The sequence below is a fragment of the Astyanax mexicanus genome, chromosome 6, assembly GCF_023375975.1.
Source record: "Astyanax mexicanus isolate ESR-SI-001 chromosome 6, AstMex3_surface, whole genome shotgun sequence".
Taxonomy (NCBI): Eukaryota; Metazoa; Chordata; class Actinopteri; order Characiformes; family Acestrorhamphidae; genus Astyanax; species Astyanax mexicanus.
The window spans coordinates 54,325,427-54,343,999 of NC_064413.1; the positions used below are offsets into that span (position 1 = coordinate 54,325,427).

At 33.6% G+C, this 18,573-nt stretch overlaps 1 protein-coding gene across 4 annotated transcripts in view; it reads right to left on the bottom strand.

Annotated features, from left to right (window-relative positions):
* The window catches only part of col11a1a (collagen, type XI, alpha 1a), a 193,666-nt gene that overhangs the window by 118,010 nt on the left and 57,083 nt on the right, over positions 1-18,573 (bottom strand). Inside the window, exons 6-8 of one of the 4 annotated variants that reach the window (XM_049480868.1) lie at positions 13,474-13,566; positions 10,792-10,896; positions 4,556-4,843 (exon numbers count right to left, since the gene is read on the bottom strand). In XM_049480868.1, coding sequence (XP_049336825.1) covers positions 4,556-4,843; positions 10,792-10,896; positions 13,474-13,566 — 486 coding nt within the window. Of the gene's footprint in view, positions 1-4,555; positions 4,844-10,791; positions 10,897-11,167; positions 11,345-13,473; positions 13,567-18,573 lie in introns of all 4 variants that reach the window. The other 3 variants (XM_049480869.1, XM_049480870.1, XM_049480871.1) reach the window with 3 other exon arrangements.

Here is an 18,573-nt window from a genome sequence, read left to right on the forward strand (position 1 = left end):
GACTGGTGACTTGTTGTGCTTATTTTAAGTTTCGTTGGCTCAACAAACATTTATATATATTTTTATATTGAAGCTCACTGAAATCATTTTATTAAGTTGTACTTGTCGCTTTTGTTTTTAGGAGTAATGGTGATACTAAATTTGGGTTTAGGTATTAATCAGTGGCTCTGTTTTTTTAGTGTTATAACACTGTTAATATATAATATTATGAAGAAGAAATAAAAATTAAATAAAATTGATAACAACTAGCTTCTAAAAAAAGTCCTGTGGTCATCTTCTTACATAGAAACTGCTGATAAAGTGTGTATAGTGTGTGTGTGTGTGTGTGTGTGTGTAGAGAGAGAGAGAGAGAGAGAGAGAAAGATGAGAAGGTGAAGCTGCTTAAAGTCTAAGAAAGGACAGTCATGCTGTGGTCAGAGAGTGAGTGTGTGTGTGTGTGTGTGTGTGTGTGTGTGTGTGTTTAGACTGTATTGGGCTGTAGTGTGTGTATACTACACATTAAGAGTGTGTTATTATTGGATACTGACCCTAATAAGACATTCATTAATTAATTAGCTCCACCTCCATGCTAAAAACACAGTGGGATATAGTGTGGAATCATCTCAAACGTTGAACACAGTAGATTTACAGACTTTCATTGAATTAACTATAGAAATATTAGGTTAATGTGTGATATATAGACCTTTTTTTAAACAGAGGGGCATTTCTTTATGATCAGCACATCTCTGAACTACACAATACAATAATAATGATAATAACGTTTACTGAGATTCATTTCTATGTTTTTCCCCCATTTTTTCTCTAATTTCTATGGTCAATTACCCAACCCACTCATTAGCACTTCCCCCATCACTAGTGATGCTACAATACCAGGAGGGTGAAGAAGACTAGCACATGCCTCCTCCGACACATGCGAAGTCAGACTCCGCCTCTTTATTAAACTGCTGCTGATGCTGATGCAGCATTGCCGAGTAGCATCACAGCGCTAACGCTCGGAGGAAAGCGCAGCGAGTCGGTTCTGATACACCAGCTCACAGACGCAGCCTTGTGCTGATCCACATCACCCAGAGAGAGAAAGGCCAATTGTGCTCTTTATTGAGTTACTGGTTGAAATAACACATAATAAGCAGAGCTTTTCAGTTGGAGTTGAACAGATTTATCTAGATGCAGTATAAATGATTGGATTATTCAGAAACAACCGCACAAAATCATGCTTACAATTATTTTTACATCAATACTAGTCCTGAATTCCCCTTTCTCTCAACTTTGTTTGAAATATGTTGCAGTAGGAATGCAAAGTATGGTAAAGGATGTGTATGAATGGATGTATGTTAATTTATTTACTTAATTTTACTTTACTGTTAATGGTTTTATCTGCTCTAATTTCATTTAAACTGAGTGATCTGCTTTTTCTTTTATTATTTGATCTTGTTGCACAGGTGCTGAAGTTCACCATTGTTTCACTAGTGTTTGTAGAAGTGTCTGCAGTGATTTATACGGGTGAGTGAATACTTTTGACAGTTTTTTGGTCATTATAGTGTAACTGATACCGGTAACCTGCTGCCCCCCTGTGTGTAGCTGCTGGCTGATTTCCACTGCAGACTGTGGGTCATGCATGTGTGTGTGTGGAGGTTTAGCTGCAGGGGGTGGGAGTCGGGGGGATGGGGGTAAATGATGTCTTTTTTGGGAGGAGGTGGAGCTCAGGGCGTGTGTGAACAGACAGCTGGCTCGCTGGAATGGGGTAATTGCAGTGGCTTGGGGCTAACGGGGCAGATAGAGTCCTAACAGCCTGCTGGTTACAAACCGGGAGCTGAACGGGACATGACTTCATTCACAGCGAGGAAAGAAAACAGCACAGTGTGCAGGTGTGTGTGTGTGTGTGTGTGTGTGTGAGAGAGAGAGAGAAAGTGCGAGAGTTTCAAACATGGTCATGAAAAAAATAAAAAAGGAGAAAAGTTATGAATAGCATAACTGTGCTGAAATGTTCATATCAACCAATGGCATTTCTAAGATTTCTAGGGGCATCAAGGGGCCACAATACAATAATCATACAGGGGCCAAGTATTAATTCGCCAGTAATAAAACAAAAAAAGAGAAAGAAAATCAATGCAACTAATTTTGTGTGAAATGTTTTACAGAAAGAAATATATAACAATAACATCTGCAATCAAAATTTTAAGAATAAAAAGAAAAAGGTGTATGTTTCAGTAGAAATACATGTGGTGAGTTAAAAGGTTTTATGCAAAAATATAAAATCTGCAATCAAAAATCAACAAAAAAATCCACAAAAACACACACAAAAAAAACAAAGACTGGCAAAATATGCAAAAATCAATTAATATAGATTGAATTTCAGACCTACCCCAACATATCACTCAATTCAAGTGGAATAAAAGCAGGTAAAACCATAAACTTGAGAGTCATGAAGAGAAATGACTCGAAATTATTTTTTTAGATTTGTCATTTTTTGTGTGTTGTAACACAAATTCAAATTGCAAAATGCAAAAATGGAAAAATTAGAAAATGAAAATAAGATTTAATTTTTCATTTTTCCTGCAATTCTGATTGTGAGAGCTAAAGATGAAAAAATAAAATAAAATTGGAAAATGGATGAAAATTTATTTATTGTAGACTACACTAAATTAAAAAAATAAATAAATAAAAAATGATTTTTGAAATCCAAGTTTCTAATTTTTTTGTATTTATCCTAAAACGGTCGGAAAATGAAATTAATAAACGTTAAACTGACCTGAAGTGCAGCGTAAATTAATTAATATTTGCTTTTTTGTGTATTTTGCCAGTCTTTGCTTTCATTTTTTGTTTTGCACATTTTTGATTGCAGATTTTATATTTTTGCATAAAACCTTTTAACTCACCAATTTTACATGTATTTTTACTGTGCATAGACAAAGTAAGTGACAGAACAGTAGCACTTCAAGGGGCCAATCAGATTTTAGCTTCGGCCATTGAAGCCCCTTTGGCTCCGCCCCTAAAACCACCAGTTATATTAACATTTCCCCATTTACCCTTCACATGCCAAAACATTAAAAACATTACCACAGAGTTTATCCCCAAATCCAAAACCTCCAGCTCCGAGAATGATGTACACACTCACACACACACACACACACACACACTCACACACACACTCACACACACACACTCACCAGGGTTGCACAATATAGATAATACACTATAATATAACAGTATAGTGATATTGTGATACGCTTTGCAATGTATTGAATGTATGGATCCTTGGTAGTATATAATTACAGACAGATCTGTGTTATATACAGAATCTCACTGAGAGCTGTGATTGGTCAGGAAGCTCATAGCATAGTTAACGCATCGTGACTGGTTATTAGATCAGCAGTTCTCAAACCGAGTATTTTTGTTGTAATTTTGATATTGTACTAAATTTGCTTCTATACTATTGTGTTGTCAATTGCATTTTGTAAGTATTTAAAGTTGGGAGGTTTTATAGTTAATTCATATGGTTATAATTTATATCCTCATTTGCTAAAACATGCGCATAATCAAATGTACTATTAGTGTGTTTTTTGATGGGTATCTGTGTAAAAAGCTATCACAAAAAGTGGTTAAATCTAACTAAGTAAAACATATTTAGTTTATGGAAACTTCAAACAAAAAAATTACAAGTATATACAGTAATTAGCAAAAAGAAATAAACATACGCTTAAATATGACGTAAAATTAACTTCAGACATTATTTCTAAATATTTTATTTATTTATTTTATGTTTGTTTGTTTTTTTGTTTAATTCATTATATATATTTTTTTTTTGCAAATGCATTTTTAGTGTGACTGATAAAGGGATAAAAATAAAATACAGTGCATGCCAATCAACCATATATCAAAGCACTTACTATCTACAAAACAAGCACTTCAGATTAAACCCTCAACAGGCCAGGATTTTTGTCAATGGTCTGCTTGACATTACACCACTAAATCTTAAGTATTTCTATTCAAGCATTACATACAAAGCTTTCTTGTTTGATAAGGAACACTACTAAAAAGCATAATTGTAATTGAATATGAATAAAATCATAAAATTTGCTCTTTTCTAAACTTAATTTAAAAATAAAGCTATTTTCCTGAATACAAATCAAACAGTTCCAAACCTAGTCTAGTCTAGTTTTTAGGTCTAGTTTTAGTCTAGTTTTTATGTCTATTTTTAATCATGCAGAATTTGGGTTGATTCCTGTTACTGATCTGGAATTATTAAGTGGATTAGAGAGAAAACAGGAAGTTATTTTACTGCAGAGAATAAAGGTTTTTTGTCACTTTCACCTGGATCCTGTATACGGCATAAGGCATTTTAAAGGCTTAAGAAATGTTTGAGAACGTCTGGTTAGAGATGCTGATTAAAACATTAGAACCGTCTGCAGTTTTAGCATCGCAAAGGTCATTATCACTATACTCACAATACCTTTATAATCAGTGTTACAGTATATTGTGCAGCCCAACACACACCCACACCCACACACACACACCCCGTTTGATGCTCTCCCAGCTCACAGGGTGTGATACTTACGCCGGTGCCGACTTGCGTTTCCTCTACGTCGGTTTCGGCCGGTTTCCCGACCCCGAACTCGTCCTCGTACGCGGCGGCCGTGGGGTTCGGGTTCTCATCGTACGCCCCGAACTCATACTGACTTTTATCAAACTCGTTCACGTCATACTCCTTAAGCTCATACTCCTTAAAGTCGTACGCGTCCGTCCCCTCGGGCGCCGCCTGGGTGGGCTGAGGGCCGTCTGTGGGGTCCGGCTCGGTCCGGACCGGTTCTGATTCAGACTGACCCACTATCTCCTCCTCCACAGCCTTATTACAGCCGAGCAGAGCAGCGGGAATAAAGCTGTTAGTTAAGCTGTTAAAGGGTTACAGTATTTATACACAAAAAAAAAAATGATGAGTAAAATTTACTTTAAAAAAGTTTCGCAACTTTCTGCATTTGCTTTTTTTAAGTACATTTAATTTCAGATAAATTTAAGCAACTCGGTTTCAAGACTTAAATGTTACATAGAGTAAATAAGTGAACTGAACTTCAGTCAGTCCTTTCTTTTAGTAAACTTTACTTCATTTATTTTTACTGAATCAATCCTTTCTTTTAGTAAACTTTACTTCATTTATTTTTTACTGAATCAATCCTTTCTTTTAGTAAACTTTCCTTCATTTATTTTTACTGAATCAATCCTTTCTTTTAGTAAACTTTACTTCATTTATTTTTACTGAATCAATCCTTTCTTTTATTAAACTTTACTTCATTTATTTTTACTGAATCAATCCTTTCTTTTAATAAACTTTACTTCATTTATTTTTACTGAATCAATCCTTTCTTTTAGTAAACTTTACTTCATTTATTTTTACTGAATCAATCCTTTCTTTTAGTAAACTTTACTTCATTTATTTTTACTGAATCAATCCTTTCTTTTAGTAAACTTTACTTCATTTATTTTTACTGAATCAATCCTTTCTTAAAGAAATAGAAGTAAAGTTTACTAAAAGAAAGGATTGACTGAAGTTCAGTTCACTTAACTTAACTTAAGTCTTGAAACCGAGTTGAAGTTACTTAAATTGATTAAAAAATAATAATTTACTTAAAAAAAGCAAATGCAGAAAGTTGCGAAACTTTTTTAAAGTAAATTTTACTCATCATTTTTTACAGTGTGTACTACAGCAGACATGGGTTTAGCGCATGAATTTACATGAATTTACATTAATTACATGAGATTATGCATGTAAAATGTTTGGATAGCAGCAAGGTACAACTTTATTTGTCCCATTTAAGCTCAAGGAATTGGATTCTTCAGTGATTCTAGCTTTTAAAATTTGTAAATCTGTCAATTATTTGATATTTAAACTAAAACCAACTAGAAAAATGAGAAAATGAGAAACAATACTATGACAACGAGGGATCAGCTTAATTTTATACACTATATATCAGGAATTAGAGTATATTAACCCTTTTAAACCCTTCCTATATATTCTGTTATCTATCCATCAGCCAATCAAACACACAATTAAAAAAATAGAAATAAATAAAAATCGGCACACTGCAAACTATAGGATGGAAGCATCCCATATAATTAGGCAGAGTAAAAAAATCCCCACTAGGTTATAACTTGTGAAACAAAACTAAAGTTTTACAAAGCAATAAAGCAAAAATATATATTTTTATATATTTTATTAATTTATCTAATGCTACTTATTTTTGAGTGCATTACAGGCCAAAAACAGCACATATACTGTATATCATATTGTTTTTCATCACTGTAAAATAATTCAGGTCTGAAAGGGTTAAACATAATGAAGTTTTAGACCCAGAACTGTTAAAAAAGTGATTTTTTTTTCAATTCTAAACAGTGTTTCTACAGATTTTATGCTGATAAATTGCTTATAAATCCAAATCACTCACACAGGGACAAATAAAGTGGTACCTTCATCATTAAAAAGCATTATAATTCATTACAAATAAAATTCAAAAACACTACTATACAAATCTACAACAGACCTTAAAATATTCCTTTCTTTTCCAAAAAAAAAGCATAATCATAACATAGTTTTATGCTTAGGAAAGAGAGAAATAGTTTAGAAGAGTCTGAAATCAAACGTCAGAAGTGAATTTTTAATGCAAAGTACAGTGTCTTTTTGTATATTTTTGGATATTCTGTTGCAGATCAAACTTATGAAAACAACAAAATAAACTGTTATTAAATGTTACAACTAGGGGTGGGCGATATGGCTCTAAAATAATATCACGATATTTCAGGGTATTTTTGCGATAACGATATACTTGGCGATATAGGAAAACTGAAATAATTAATTCATTTCAGGAATATAGTATAATAGTATAACAGTATAATCATAATGTGGCAAAATAAATAATATAGCATAAAATAATATAATGCAGCAAATAATATTGCAGAATATTTAGTGCATGCGTATAAACTGCAAACTAAAACAATTATACAATAAATACACCTAAAGCTTCACAGTAAATAATAGACTACTTTTAAGACAGAACAGCCCTATTATCACGATATGGATTTTTAATATCACGATATTTCTGTCACGATATATTGTATATGATATAATATTGCCCACCCCTAGTTACAACTAGTTAACATCAGTTAACATCACTGTACTCTGCATTTGAAAATGAACAATGAACAAAAGACTACATAATTAGTAGCTCAATCGCTAAATGCTAATTGATTAGCTTTGATTTGGGACATCGTTAACAAAGAAACTGGTATAATTGCATTACCCTTTAAAGTATTATCACTAAAATTACAAAAAGGCAGCTTTTAATACTCAACTGAGGTGAAAACTCACAGATTTCTCTTATTAAAAATGCTCTGAATCAAAGCTAAGACAATTAGCATTCTGCGTTTGTGCTACCATACATGTAGACTTTAACAGTTCCAGTCAAAAGTTTGGAATCACCTTAAATTCTGTGTTTTTTTTTTTTTGTTTATTATTTTAAATGTTCTGTATTGACTAAACTAAAGTCATCCAGACTATAAAGAAAAACATATAGAATTATTTAGTAAACCAGAAAAAAAGTGTTAAACAAACCAGAATATGTTTTATATTTTAGATTAAAATTGAAGCTTAGTTCTTAGCTTTATGAGGTAGAGTCACCTGGAATTCAGGCTTTCAGTTAACAGCTGTGCTGGACTCATCAAGAGTTAATTACTTGAATTTCTTGTCTCTTAATAAAGTGTTTGAGAGCATCAGTTAAAGTAAAGTAGTGAAGAGGTAGAGTTACAGGTATACAGTGAATAGTGAATATTTGAGTAATGTTCGAATCCAGATTATGAGAAGAAAGAACTACTCAACTAAGTAAAATCAATTAGAAAAGAAGAATTTTGAGCTTTGAACTTTGAAAGTATTCTCAAGTGCAGTCACTGTCACTGCAAAGACCATCAAAAATAGTATAATGCTGGAACTGGCACTCATCAGGACCACCCCAGATGGTTTGTTTAACACATTTTTTAAGTTACTACATGATTCCTTATGTGTTTCTTCATAGTCTGGATCACTTTAACCAGTTAACCATTTGACTGGTACTGTACAAATTCTGCTAAGTCATTGTTTTTAAGGCTAATGCAAGGCCCGTAGCATAGCTAGCATATCTAACACAGCTAGCACAGCTAGGCTAGCAGGCTGTGATAGCATTCAGCTTCTTTGATCGATCACAGTTCTGCTGTAATATAGATCAGTACCAGAACCGTTCTGATCATGCTGTGGTAGAAGGACATCAGATTTATCCACATTTAGCATGTGGTAGCTCTTACTTTTACCTGGACTCGATTGGTTTCGTCTAAAATAAACGCTCTGACGCATTTGGTTAAGGCTGCAAAACTGGACAATCAAGACAGACAATGTTTTCTCAAAACCTCTGGAGAGAATTAGATGTTTTATATTCATTCCCAGTCCGTATTTCATCCATAATCTGATAAGAAGAGCATTAGCATGGGGCTTTAGCATGGCTAGCAGTTCATTGGCTCTTTTCAGTACAGGCACAGCTGTGGTTTAGCTCCAGTATAGCATGCTTCTCATTAGCGCTCAGAGATTTTTAATGATTGTTGGCCACAAGCAGAGCCAGATTCTGCCTAGATTTGAGGGGAAGGAGTTCTCTAATTAAAAACAAACTGTGTATCTTTCATAATGCTGCTTTTAATAGCAGTATTTCAGCTTCACATAACATTAGCATGGTTAACATTGAGCATAGGTACATGAGTATTTGGATAACTATGTTAGAATTTGAATGCTACAATCACTATTATAGTGTGTGTTGTGTTTTATTATGGAAAGAAAGAAACATGCAACCTTGTAAAGGTGAATTTAATCTAATTATAATGAAAAAAATCTAAAATGCCTATTTTAGTTTTAGTAAGATCATGAACTGTAAACATAGCTTATTCCGCTATTTTTTTTTTGGTCTTTCCTTTTTTTGTTCCCTGCAGTTGCCATCACCATGTCACCATGTCAGTCAACTGGGGAACTTCAAAAGTGGCATCAGAAAGCAGTGAAACTCGCTGGAACCCTAACGATGAAACTGTGCTTTTAAGATAAGCAGATATGAACAGACTTCAATGAGAAATGCCTATTTTAGTTTTAGTAAAATCATGAACTGTAAGTATATTAGCTTTAATTAGCTACAACGAAATGAGGAACAGCTCTAACTGATGTTAATCTTCCACCTACCAGAACTTTTTTTTTTGGTAATTTTGTCTACCTTTCCTTTTCCTTTTTTATTTTTGTTCCTTATTTTGTACATTAACTCCTCAAATATTAACATTAGTAATAATTAACACACCCGGACTAAACAGGGCTCCAGACCAACTCACCATTACCATGTCAGTCAACTGTGGAACTTCAAAAGTGGCTGTAAGTATAATAGCTTACATTAGCTTCAACGAAATGAGGAACAGCTCTAGTTGATGTTACCTTGATATATGCTATAGCTATTATGTTATCTTGCTACATCTTCCACCTACCAGAACATTTTCGCTAATTTTGTCTAACTTTTTTTTGTTTTTATTTTTTCCTTCCGTACAGTTATCCAAATATCCATTTATTAACTCCTCAAATATCAACATTAGTCAAATTTAACACACCCCTACTAAAGCGGGCTCCAGAAAAACGCCACCTCACCATCATTTATATGACCTTGCTATTAATTGTTCTGGCTCATAATATTTAGATGTGAACAGATCTAGCTGATGTTAGTTAAAAGTTAACTGTTCCAACTAGCATTAGCTAGATGTTAACCACTATAGCTGATGTTCATTAGATGCTAACCGACTGTTAACTCTAGCTGATTGCAATTGAATAACAAAACTACTATGCTAATTTTGTCTACCTTTCCTTTCCTTTTTCATTCTCTTCAGTTAACCTAATATCCATTCATTAACTCCTCAATTATCAACATTTGTAAAATTGAACACACCCCTACTAAACAGGGCTCCGGACCAACACCACCTCACCATCACCATGTCAGTCAACTGTGGAACTTCAAAAGTGGCTCCCTACCAGTGGAACAGTGCTTTTAAGATAAGCAGATATGATACGATAAGGCTTCAATGTGCCAATGTGACAAAAGAAAAATACATAAATAAATACAACAGTAATGTTAAAAAATATATTAATAATTTTGGGACTGACAATTCTCAGTGACGACTGTGAAAAAAGTTAGTCTGTAGCCCTGCTAAGGATTCGACTTTTTGAATACTTTACCTCAGGACTTTAGGGGAATGATACTTACACCATTGAACTTACAATTATGAATAATTGACTTGCCTTTAATAGCATTTAAAGGACATAAAGTTCTGCAGCCTTAACCAACACGGACTTTAACATACAGAAAGCAGGAAACACATGCAGAGAAGATCCACTTGAAAATGACTGTGAAAGATCTAAAAGATCATAGTCATTATACAGAAGTGGATAGTTTCTGTGACTCGTCTCCAACATACTGTTTAATGCTTTCTGGTTAACACCTTTAAACCAGATAAAACAATCTCTCTGAATTGTTTCTGTTTTTTTCAGTTCATACCACTACTTAAATTCCTGGGATTTGGACTCTTCTCAGGGTTTCTCAGGGTTTCTCATGGTTTCTCAGACACAGATTAAGTCTAGTCTTGGACTAAATGTGATTTCCATAATGGAGCACCATTGGAAACTCTTTAAGGCCCAAGTTTAGGCTTGAATCACAGCAAATACAAGTTTAATATAAAGAAGAAATTAATAAATACACTTACCTCATTGGGTTCAGAAGGGGCAACAGGAGACCGAGTCTTAGTAGCATCTACAGTTTCGTAGTCAAGCTCAGTGTCAGTATAGTACTCTCCGTCTAAGTTGTTTAGCTGAGGTAGCATTGGAGTGAAAGGAAAAGACAAGAAGAAAAAGAAGAAGAAGAAGAAGAAGAAGAAAGAATAAAAAAGAAGGGATTAGAGAGCTAGTACAAAACCCAGAGTCATCCTCTTGGGCGATTGAGCGATTAATCGATTGAGCGATTGGGTTGTAGGGCGCTAGTTCAGACTGCATTAGCGATCTTCCTTTAGAAAGGAAAGAAGTGAACTGGAGATCTCTATGCTTTTTAGTCTGAGCAGGACTTCCATCATCCATCATTTTTACCCCAAGAATGGCCTTTCTGGCGGGCGCTGTCGCCTGGTGCCCATATCTCTTCTTCTTAGAGGCTAAGCTTTTGGCTGGAGTCTTTTTTGATGGCAGGTAAGCCTTATAAGGCTTGGCCTTGGACTTAACGGACTTTCTGGTCCTCTTGGCGGTCATCGACACACTACGCTTCACTCGCTGGAGGAAGGCGAAGATGAGAAGGGGGACGAAAAGACAGAACAACATATACAGAACATCAACAGACAAGACACAGTGTGGGCTAACATGCTAACGTAACATTAAGAAGCCACCAACATGCCAACAAATCATGCTGAAAGTGTTTAAAAATGAGATTTCCCTCACTCGTAATGTGTTTAAATGCAGATTTTAAAGTTTTCATCCATACCACAATAATATACATAATTAAATAATTCGATTTTTGGTTGATTAAGCGTACTATTCTGTACACAACCATTACCATATACAACATATATAACTATTATCCAATTGTGTGGGTGGTCAACTCAAGCACAAACTGTTTATTTAAAGCCCATTCCACACCAAACAAGATTTACAACCCCATTACTTAATGTACTGTCATATTTAATACGTAATTAATGTAGCATTGCTAGCCAGCTGTGTTAACCAGCAGTGGTAGCCTGTTCTACACACTAGACAGCCATTTCTAGATATAATTAAATGTATTTTTTTCTAAAACGTACATTTTGGTCAACAAATATATGGAGCTTAAATCTGGCATAGATATTTCAATATTCATTCAATATCGTTTTACTCTGTGGGGTAAAATGTGTTAACATACATTTAGTTATGGAGTTAATATATGACTCCATATGGTGTTGAATTCATTTATTATGTATGTATGTTTGTGTGTGTGTGTCTTATATTGTGTGTGTGTTTGTAGGGTCTCCACAGTAGAGTAATTGTGTTATGGGAGAACCACTGCTTTTTTTTTGGCGGTTTTTGATGGTCTCTCTTGATCTAAATAAAGCTTAGATTGGATAAAAACAAGTTATTTATTCTGTGGTGGAGCTTACGTTTTATAATGTTTTATATATATATATATATATATATATATATATATATATATATATATATATATATATATAGATAGATACTCTGGTATATAGTTTTGGGTGAAGTTCAGAAAATATACAAACAAAAAAAATCAAATGAATTAAAAAAAAATAAATAACAATTTTGAGAGTTGTTTACCCAATTGGGTAAAATGTGTTGAAATACATAGAGTTAATATATGACTTGTAAGTCACTCTGGATAAGAGCATCTACTAAATAGCATAAAGTACCTGGTAAATGTTTATTTTTTCTTTAATAGCATATTTCACCATCTCACAATCATTATCTCAACCCTAACACAAAAAGTATTAAAATTACAATTCTTGTGTTAGACCAACAAATTGGTCAAAATTGATCAAAAGACGGGTAAATTTAATCCAAACACTTATGTCAGCTTTTAAGCTCCATACAAACAGTATTATCTAAAGCTGCTGCATCAAAAGTCAGTATTTATTTATTGTAATTACACAAAAATTAGCTTTAGCAAATATTTACTACCTAATACTCTAAAGAAAACAAACTAGCTACCAAAATTAAGGGTTTTAAGCAATAATGTGTATATTTATATCTTTAAAAGCAAGAAAAATATAAATATAAATAAGCCTTTATTGCACCCAGTGTAGAATAACATGCAGGACTGAAGCATTCTGGTATATAATCTGGTATTAATTCCTAATTTTACTTAATTTATTACATAATTTCAGTCTGAAGATATTATGAAGCTAAAATGTTTAACAAAAAATATAAAACAAATATATACAACATTTTAAAAACTTGTTGAACTCATATGCTAGAATAAAAGAGGTTAGCTATGCATCCGAGCCTATGTAAAATAATAAGCAAGACTGAAAGAATTCTGGTATAAAATGGGCTTAAATCCAAATTTTACTTAATTTATTACATAATTTCAGTCTGAATATCTCATGGAACTAAATATTTTTTAACAAAGCAATATATTAAAAAAATACATTTTAAAAACTTGCCAAACATCAAACCGACAGTTATACCTGCACACTTTTAAGGGTTAAACCAGTTTAGAAGTAGAAGAAAGAAAGACAAACACAGAAAAAACACACGAATAAAGACATAAGTTCCCACAGACACAAGAACTGAAGGAACAAATAAAACAACGCGGCGGACGCGTTTCAGACAGAGACGTGAGGGTCACGTGACAGCCAGACACCACAGGACGTTCAGAGGACATGCGACTGCGCTCTTTAGCTCGGCTTTACCTGAGTCTCGGAAAACTCGGTGGCGGTGCTGTCGGTGGCCGTGGGTCCGTCATAGTAATCGTACAACTCTCCGTAATCTACTGCAGTGGCGTACTGGGCAGGAACAGGAAATGAGGTCATGGGTAGGTTAGTACAGCGTATAAAAAAAAAAAAAAAAAACACTCAGAACACACTTTGATGTAGCATCACCTGTAACAGGTGTGTTACACATCAAAGGAGATGTTCCATTAGCATCTCTAATGTGTCTAATGTCTCAGTGCATCTTCAAAAGTTTCAATATCATTAAAAAGTTACTTTATTTCAATTCTTTATTTCTTTTATTGTTGATTATTATGGATTACAGCCAATAAAAATCCAAAAATCAGTGTCTCAGTATAAAATTTGAATATTATATAAGATTAACTGGTAATTTTGGAAGTGTGTGGGCAGTGTGCCAAGTCCTGCTGGAAAATGAAATCTCCATAAAAGTTGTCAGTAGCAGAGGGAAGCATGAAGTGCTGTAAGATTTTCTCGGAAAACATTTCATTTTCCAGCAGGACTTGGCACACTGCCCACACTGCAAAAAGTACCAATTGGTCTTATATAATATTCTAATTTTCTGAGTCACTGATTTTTGGGTTTTCATTGGCTGCAAGCCATAATCATCAACAATAAAAGAAATAAACACTTTTTTCATTTTCAACTAAATTACTAAAATAAAGTAACTTTAATTAGATTCAATTTTTTTAAGATGCACTATAATACATGTGTTAAAGGGCCCATATCCTGCATTTATCTCATATTTTATGATATTTGTGTGGATTTGTGTAAAAAAAAAAAAAAAAAAGAAAATCTGCCTCAGATTTGCATGATTTTGCTGTTAGATATTTTAGAATAAAAGAGGGTGGTTATTTATCTTAATTAATTGATCTCTGTTCTGATTGGCTGCTTGTATTGAGCTATATAGGAAAAGCAGCACAGAGTGAAACACTCCTTATAGCTTCAGCCAGAGTGGGTGGAGCTACTGTATATGTGAACTGCTATAGGCTGGACAGGTATAAATCAGGTAGTTTTTGCATATGTTTGTGCATATTTTAAAAACTAGGTATCCCCATTTTTTGCTACATTTAAGAATCACAAGACAAATTAACCAAAAAATTATACAAAAAGACTATTTAGACTATTCTTATTTACTATGGCATATATTACACTAATCAATGAATTAGTACATTAATTCATGTCATGATATGTTGGACTGTTGATCTTTGACAATATATCTTACAAAAATCCAGTAATTTCTTTTATAATATCGCAATATATAATTTGTAGAACTGCAAAATATCACATTTTTTTCAGTTTTATCCAATAACGTGTAGCCTTATCTGCATTTGCAAAATAAGCTGTCATGGAACAAAAAGACAGAGATTCTTCAATTTCTTTTTTTTTTTTTTTCCAAAAGTGCATCTGAATTTCATGATGAATTGACCAATAGAAATGCTCCAAAGTTAAGAAGGCTTTTATTAAATAGTTTTTTTTTTTATTTTGGACAGCAGCAAAAATAGATTTAAAAATTATGGTATTTTTTATATTAAATGCAGTGTGAAAATGCAAAAAATATAGTTTTGCATGATACGGGCCCCTTAACACTTCACAGTTAGCACAGAGATACATCACATGAGGGAAAGTAATGCAGTCAACAAGGTTAAACATGATAAAACAAATGCTTTGTACAAAACACATTAACATATTAGAGCATGTTATTGTTACAGAAAATAATTAATTGATAAAATCAGTAAATATAAGCATCATAAAGAGGTTAATATTCAGGTCCTGATCCTGCTGGAGATCAGGGTGGATATAATATTTTATATAGTATTTTAATCAGGTTTAAAGTGCTAAAAAACATGCCAAGCACATCCTCCTCCCCTCTCATTCTCTCACTTGAGTCTCTATGGTTCTCATTTACTGTAGAAAATGTACAGTTTTGCCAATTTAAAATGATGCAGTGACTAAATACAGAGCTTTTTTCGAGTTAACTCAACTTCAAGTTCAATCATAAGTTCAAAAACACGAATATGAATTTCATAATGCAATATACTGTACAGCATATATACCTACATATATATACATTTTATATACATTTATACATATATAACCTTAACTCAGTTTTCTTGTAGTTTTCTCATTAATTGTACAGCTCTAGATCAAAAATGTGAGTTAGGAGAATTTTTAATAAATTGTAAGTTGTGTAAACTCAAAAAAAAAACTGTAATCAGGTACTTTAATATTTAAAATGGTCTTAAAGGGTAAAAGCTTAGTTAGCAACAGTATCAGTGAGCTGGAGATTAGCTGGAGATTAGCGTACAGGCTTTTAAATGAGGGATCATCATTACTATCATTATAAATGATAGTAATCAATGTCCGGTTTAATATATTGTCACTGTAATTTATGCACTTTTTACAGAAATTAAATATTTTTCTGTTCAATTTATAGGGATGCAATGAATAAAACTATCCGTCTGAGATTTTAGTTGTAGTAAGTATATTTAGTATTGTATAATACTTAAGGATCTAAAGTGCTGCCACTATGATCGGGAGATTGCTGGTTCGAATCCCAGTCATGCAGCTTGCTCTCTGAAAGTAGATGGTGTTCTTTCCGCTCATCACTGTACCTAGGGTGATGTGGATCAGCACAGGGCTGCATCTGTGAGCTGATGTATCAAAACCTAGCCGCTGCACTTTCCTCCGAATGCGCTGTGATGCTACTTGGAGGAAAAGAGGCGGAGTCTGACTTCACATGTATCGGAGGAGGCGTGTTCTGGTCTTCACCCTCCTGGTAGTGTAGCATTACTAGTGATTAGGGGGATATACAGCTGAGTAGCAGCTGATTGGGTGGGGCAATTGGCCATGAATATTGGGATAAACTGGGAAAAACAAAAAGAGAAAAAATATTTGTCTATAATTGATATATTGGCTAGGATTCTAAAATGTTCAGTGTTATATATATATATATTTTTTTGCTTTAAATAACAAGATAAAATGCTTTTAGGATAATTAATTGATGCAAAAGTGAAAAAAAAGTCAAATGTTTTATATTGTCGGAATTCTGTTTCAGCCAAAAACTTAAATTTCAGTGCATTCCTAGTAATTAATGATAAATTTTTCAGATTACAATAGTGACAATATATGCTATGTTTGATATAATCAGATTTTTACACAGAAAATTGACTAAAAATCCATATTTTAGCCGAAAAACAGGCATTTCTGTGTAAAATCTGAAGCACTATATTAATAATATTAGTAATAACCCATTACGTCTGTATGGAAGCTGCAGTAGCAGCAGCTTCTCTTCCTCTACAGGCCTTAATTCACCATAAAAACATCAAGCGTATTCCCAGTACAGCTGTTCCAGAGCTAATAATAATCCTTTTTTTAATCACAGTTTTTTTCATGCATCTTGGCATCATGTTCTCCTCCACCAGTCTTACACACTGCTTTTGGATAACTTTATGCTGCTTTACTCCTGGTGCAAAAATTCAAGCAGTTCAGTTTGGTGGTTTGATGGTTTGTGATCATCCATCATCCTCTTGATTATATTCCAGAGGTTTTCAATTTGGTAAAATCAAAGAAACTCATAATTTTTTTAAGTGCTCTCTTATTTTTTCCAGAGCTGTATATTTACAACAATAGAGAGAATGATACAGAACTGATACAGGGTCAGCTACACCTGTAATATAATAATAGATATAATAATGAACTATTTTCCTCTTCATACTTCATACTAAATTTAACCTATCCTCTTGAGACCCTTCGTCCTCATAAGTGGACATTAAATTTCTGCTTCTCTGCACCATGATAATAAATTATTATAATATATATTTTTTTAACGTTGACCCTTTGGCCTCATGTAGAGATACTGCCCATAGCAACTAGTGTTCACATATCAACATTACACTCAATTGATTAATAAAAAAAGATGGTGGGAATCCCAATCAAAAGTTTTTACAGCCAGTCCAGGCAGATACATGGTTCAGGTAACAATTCTTATTGAGTTTTATGTTTAAAAGTAGTTAATTTTACTTGCTGTAGAGTTGGGTCCTTCTGATCCAAAATGGCAAGAATAATTTTTATTTTTTCATTGTTTTTTTTGGTTTTTTTGCAAAAATGATTTCCTGTACAAAGACAAAGTTATTTTTTTTATACTTGGTAGGTCCTGCTAATCTCAAATAGCTAGGATAAATTTAAGATACACACTAAGCTAAAGTCTGGGTCTCAGGAGGCTATACTTAATCTGTATGTTAATATACTAAAGTATAATAAAGTATGCTGTAAACATTTATTATATTTTACGTAAAATTTGGATAATTCCAAACATTATTCAACTACTCTCAGTTAAATCAGCTTACCATATTTTTCGGACTATAAGCTGGGGGAAGCGCCTAAGTAAATTATACATTTATAAAAGTATAAATTTTAAAGTCAACCAATGCTGGATGTTAATCTACACAGAGTTAGCTCCTGAAACTGTTTATTTGGGTGAGTAAAGCACTTACGTTTATTTATAGTAAGCTTTGAGTTCCAATATTTTGTCTAAAGGTGAGTTTCAGTGAAGTTTCTCCAGCACTAAGGCTGGGTGCAGCAGCATTAGCATTAGCTGCTAACTGCAGCACTAAGGCTGACTGAGAACATGCCTATGTTTTTTTTTTTCTTTTATAGTTTAGAGTACTTTATTAATAATCTATAATGCAGAACATTTTAAAATGATGAGTTATGGTGTTTTCAACCTTTGTTGGTACTGCATAAATATATAATTCTACTTAATTCAGGCTGTCAGTTGTAATATAAAAGCTTTTAAATTGTTTAACTGAAAGCCTCTAAAGCGCACTAAAGGAAGTGTTCAGTACTACACGTCCTGGTGGTTTTTCCTCTCCACACACCGCAGTACATCACTGTTCCTCCGCCTGGCTGTAAAACCCTGTTCCAGCAGCTGCTGCTGGCGTGGTTCACGCGGCACGCGCCGGGGCTTCCTCTCCAGATAGCGTTACAGCTGGGATCTGCACAACGCATTAGCAGAACAAACTCCAGAGAAAAGCCCAGAAACCCGGGCCAGAACACACTCAG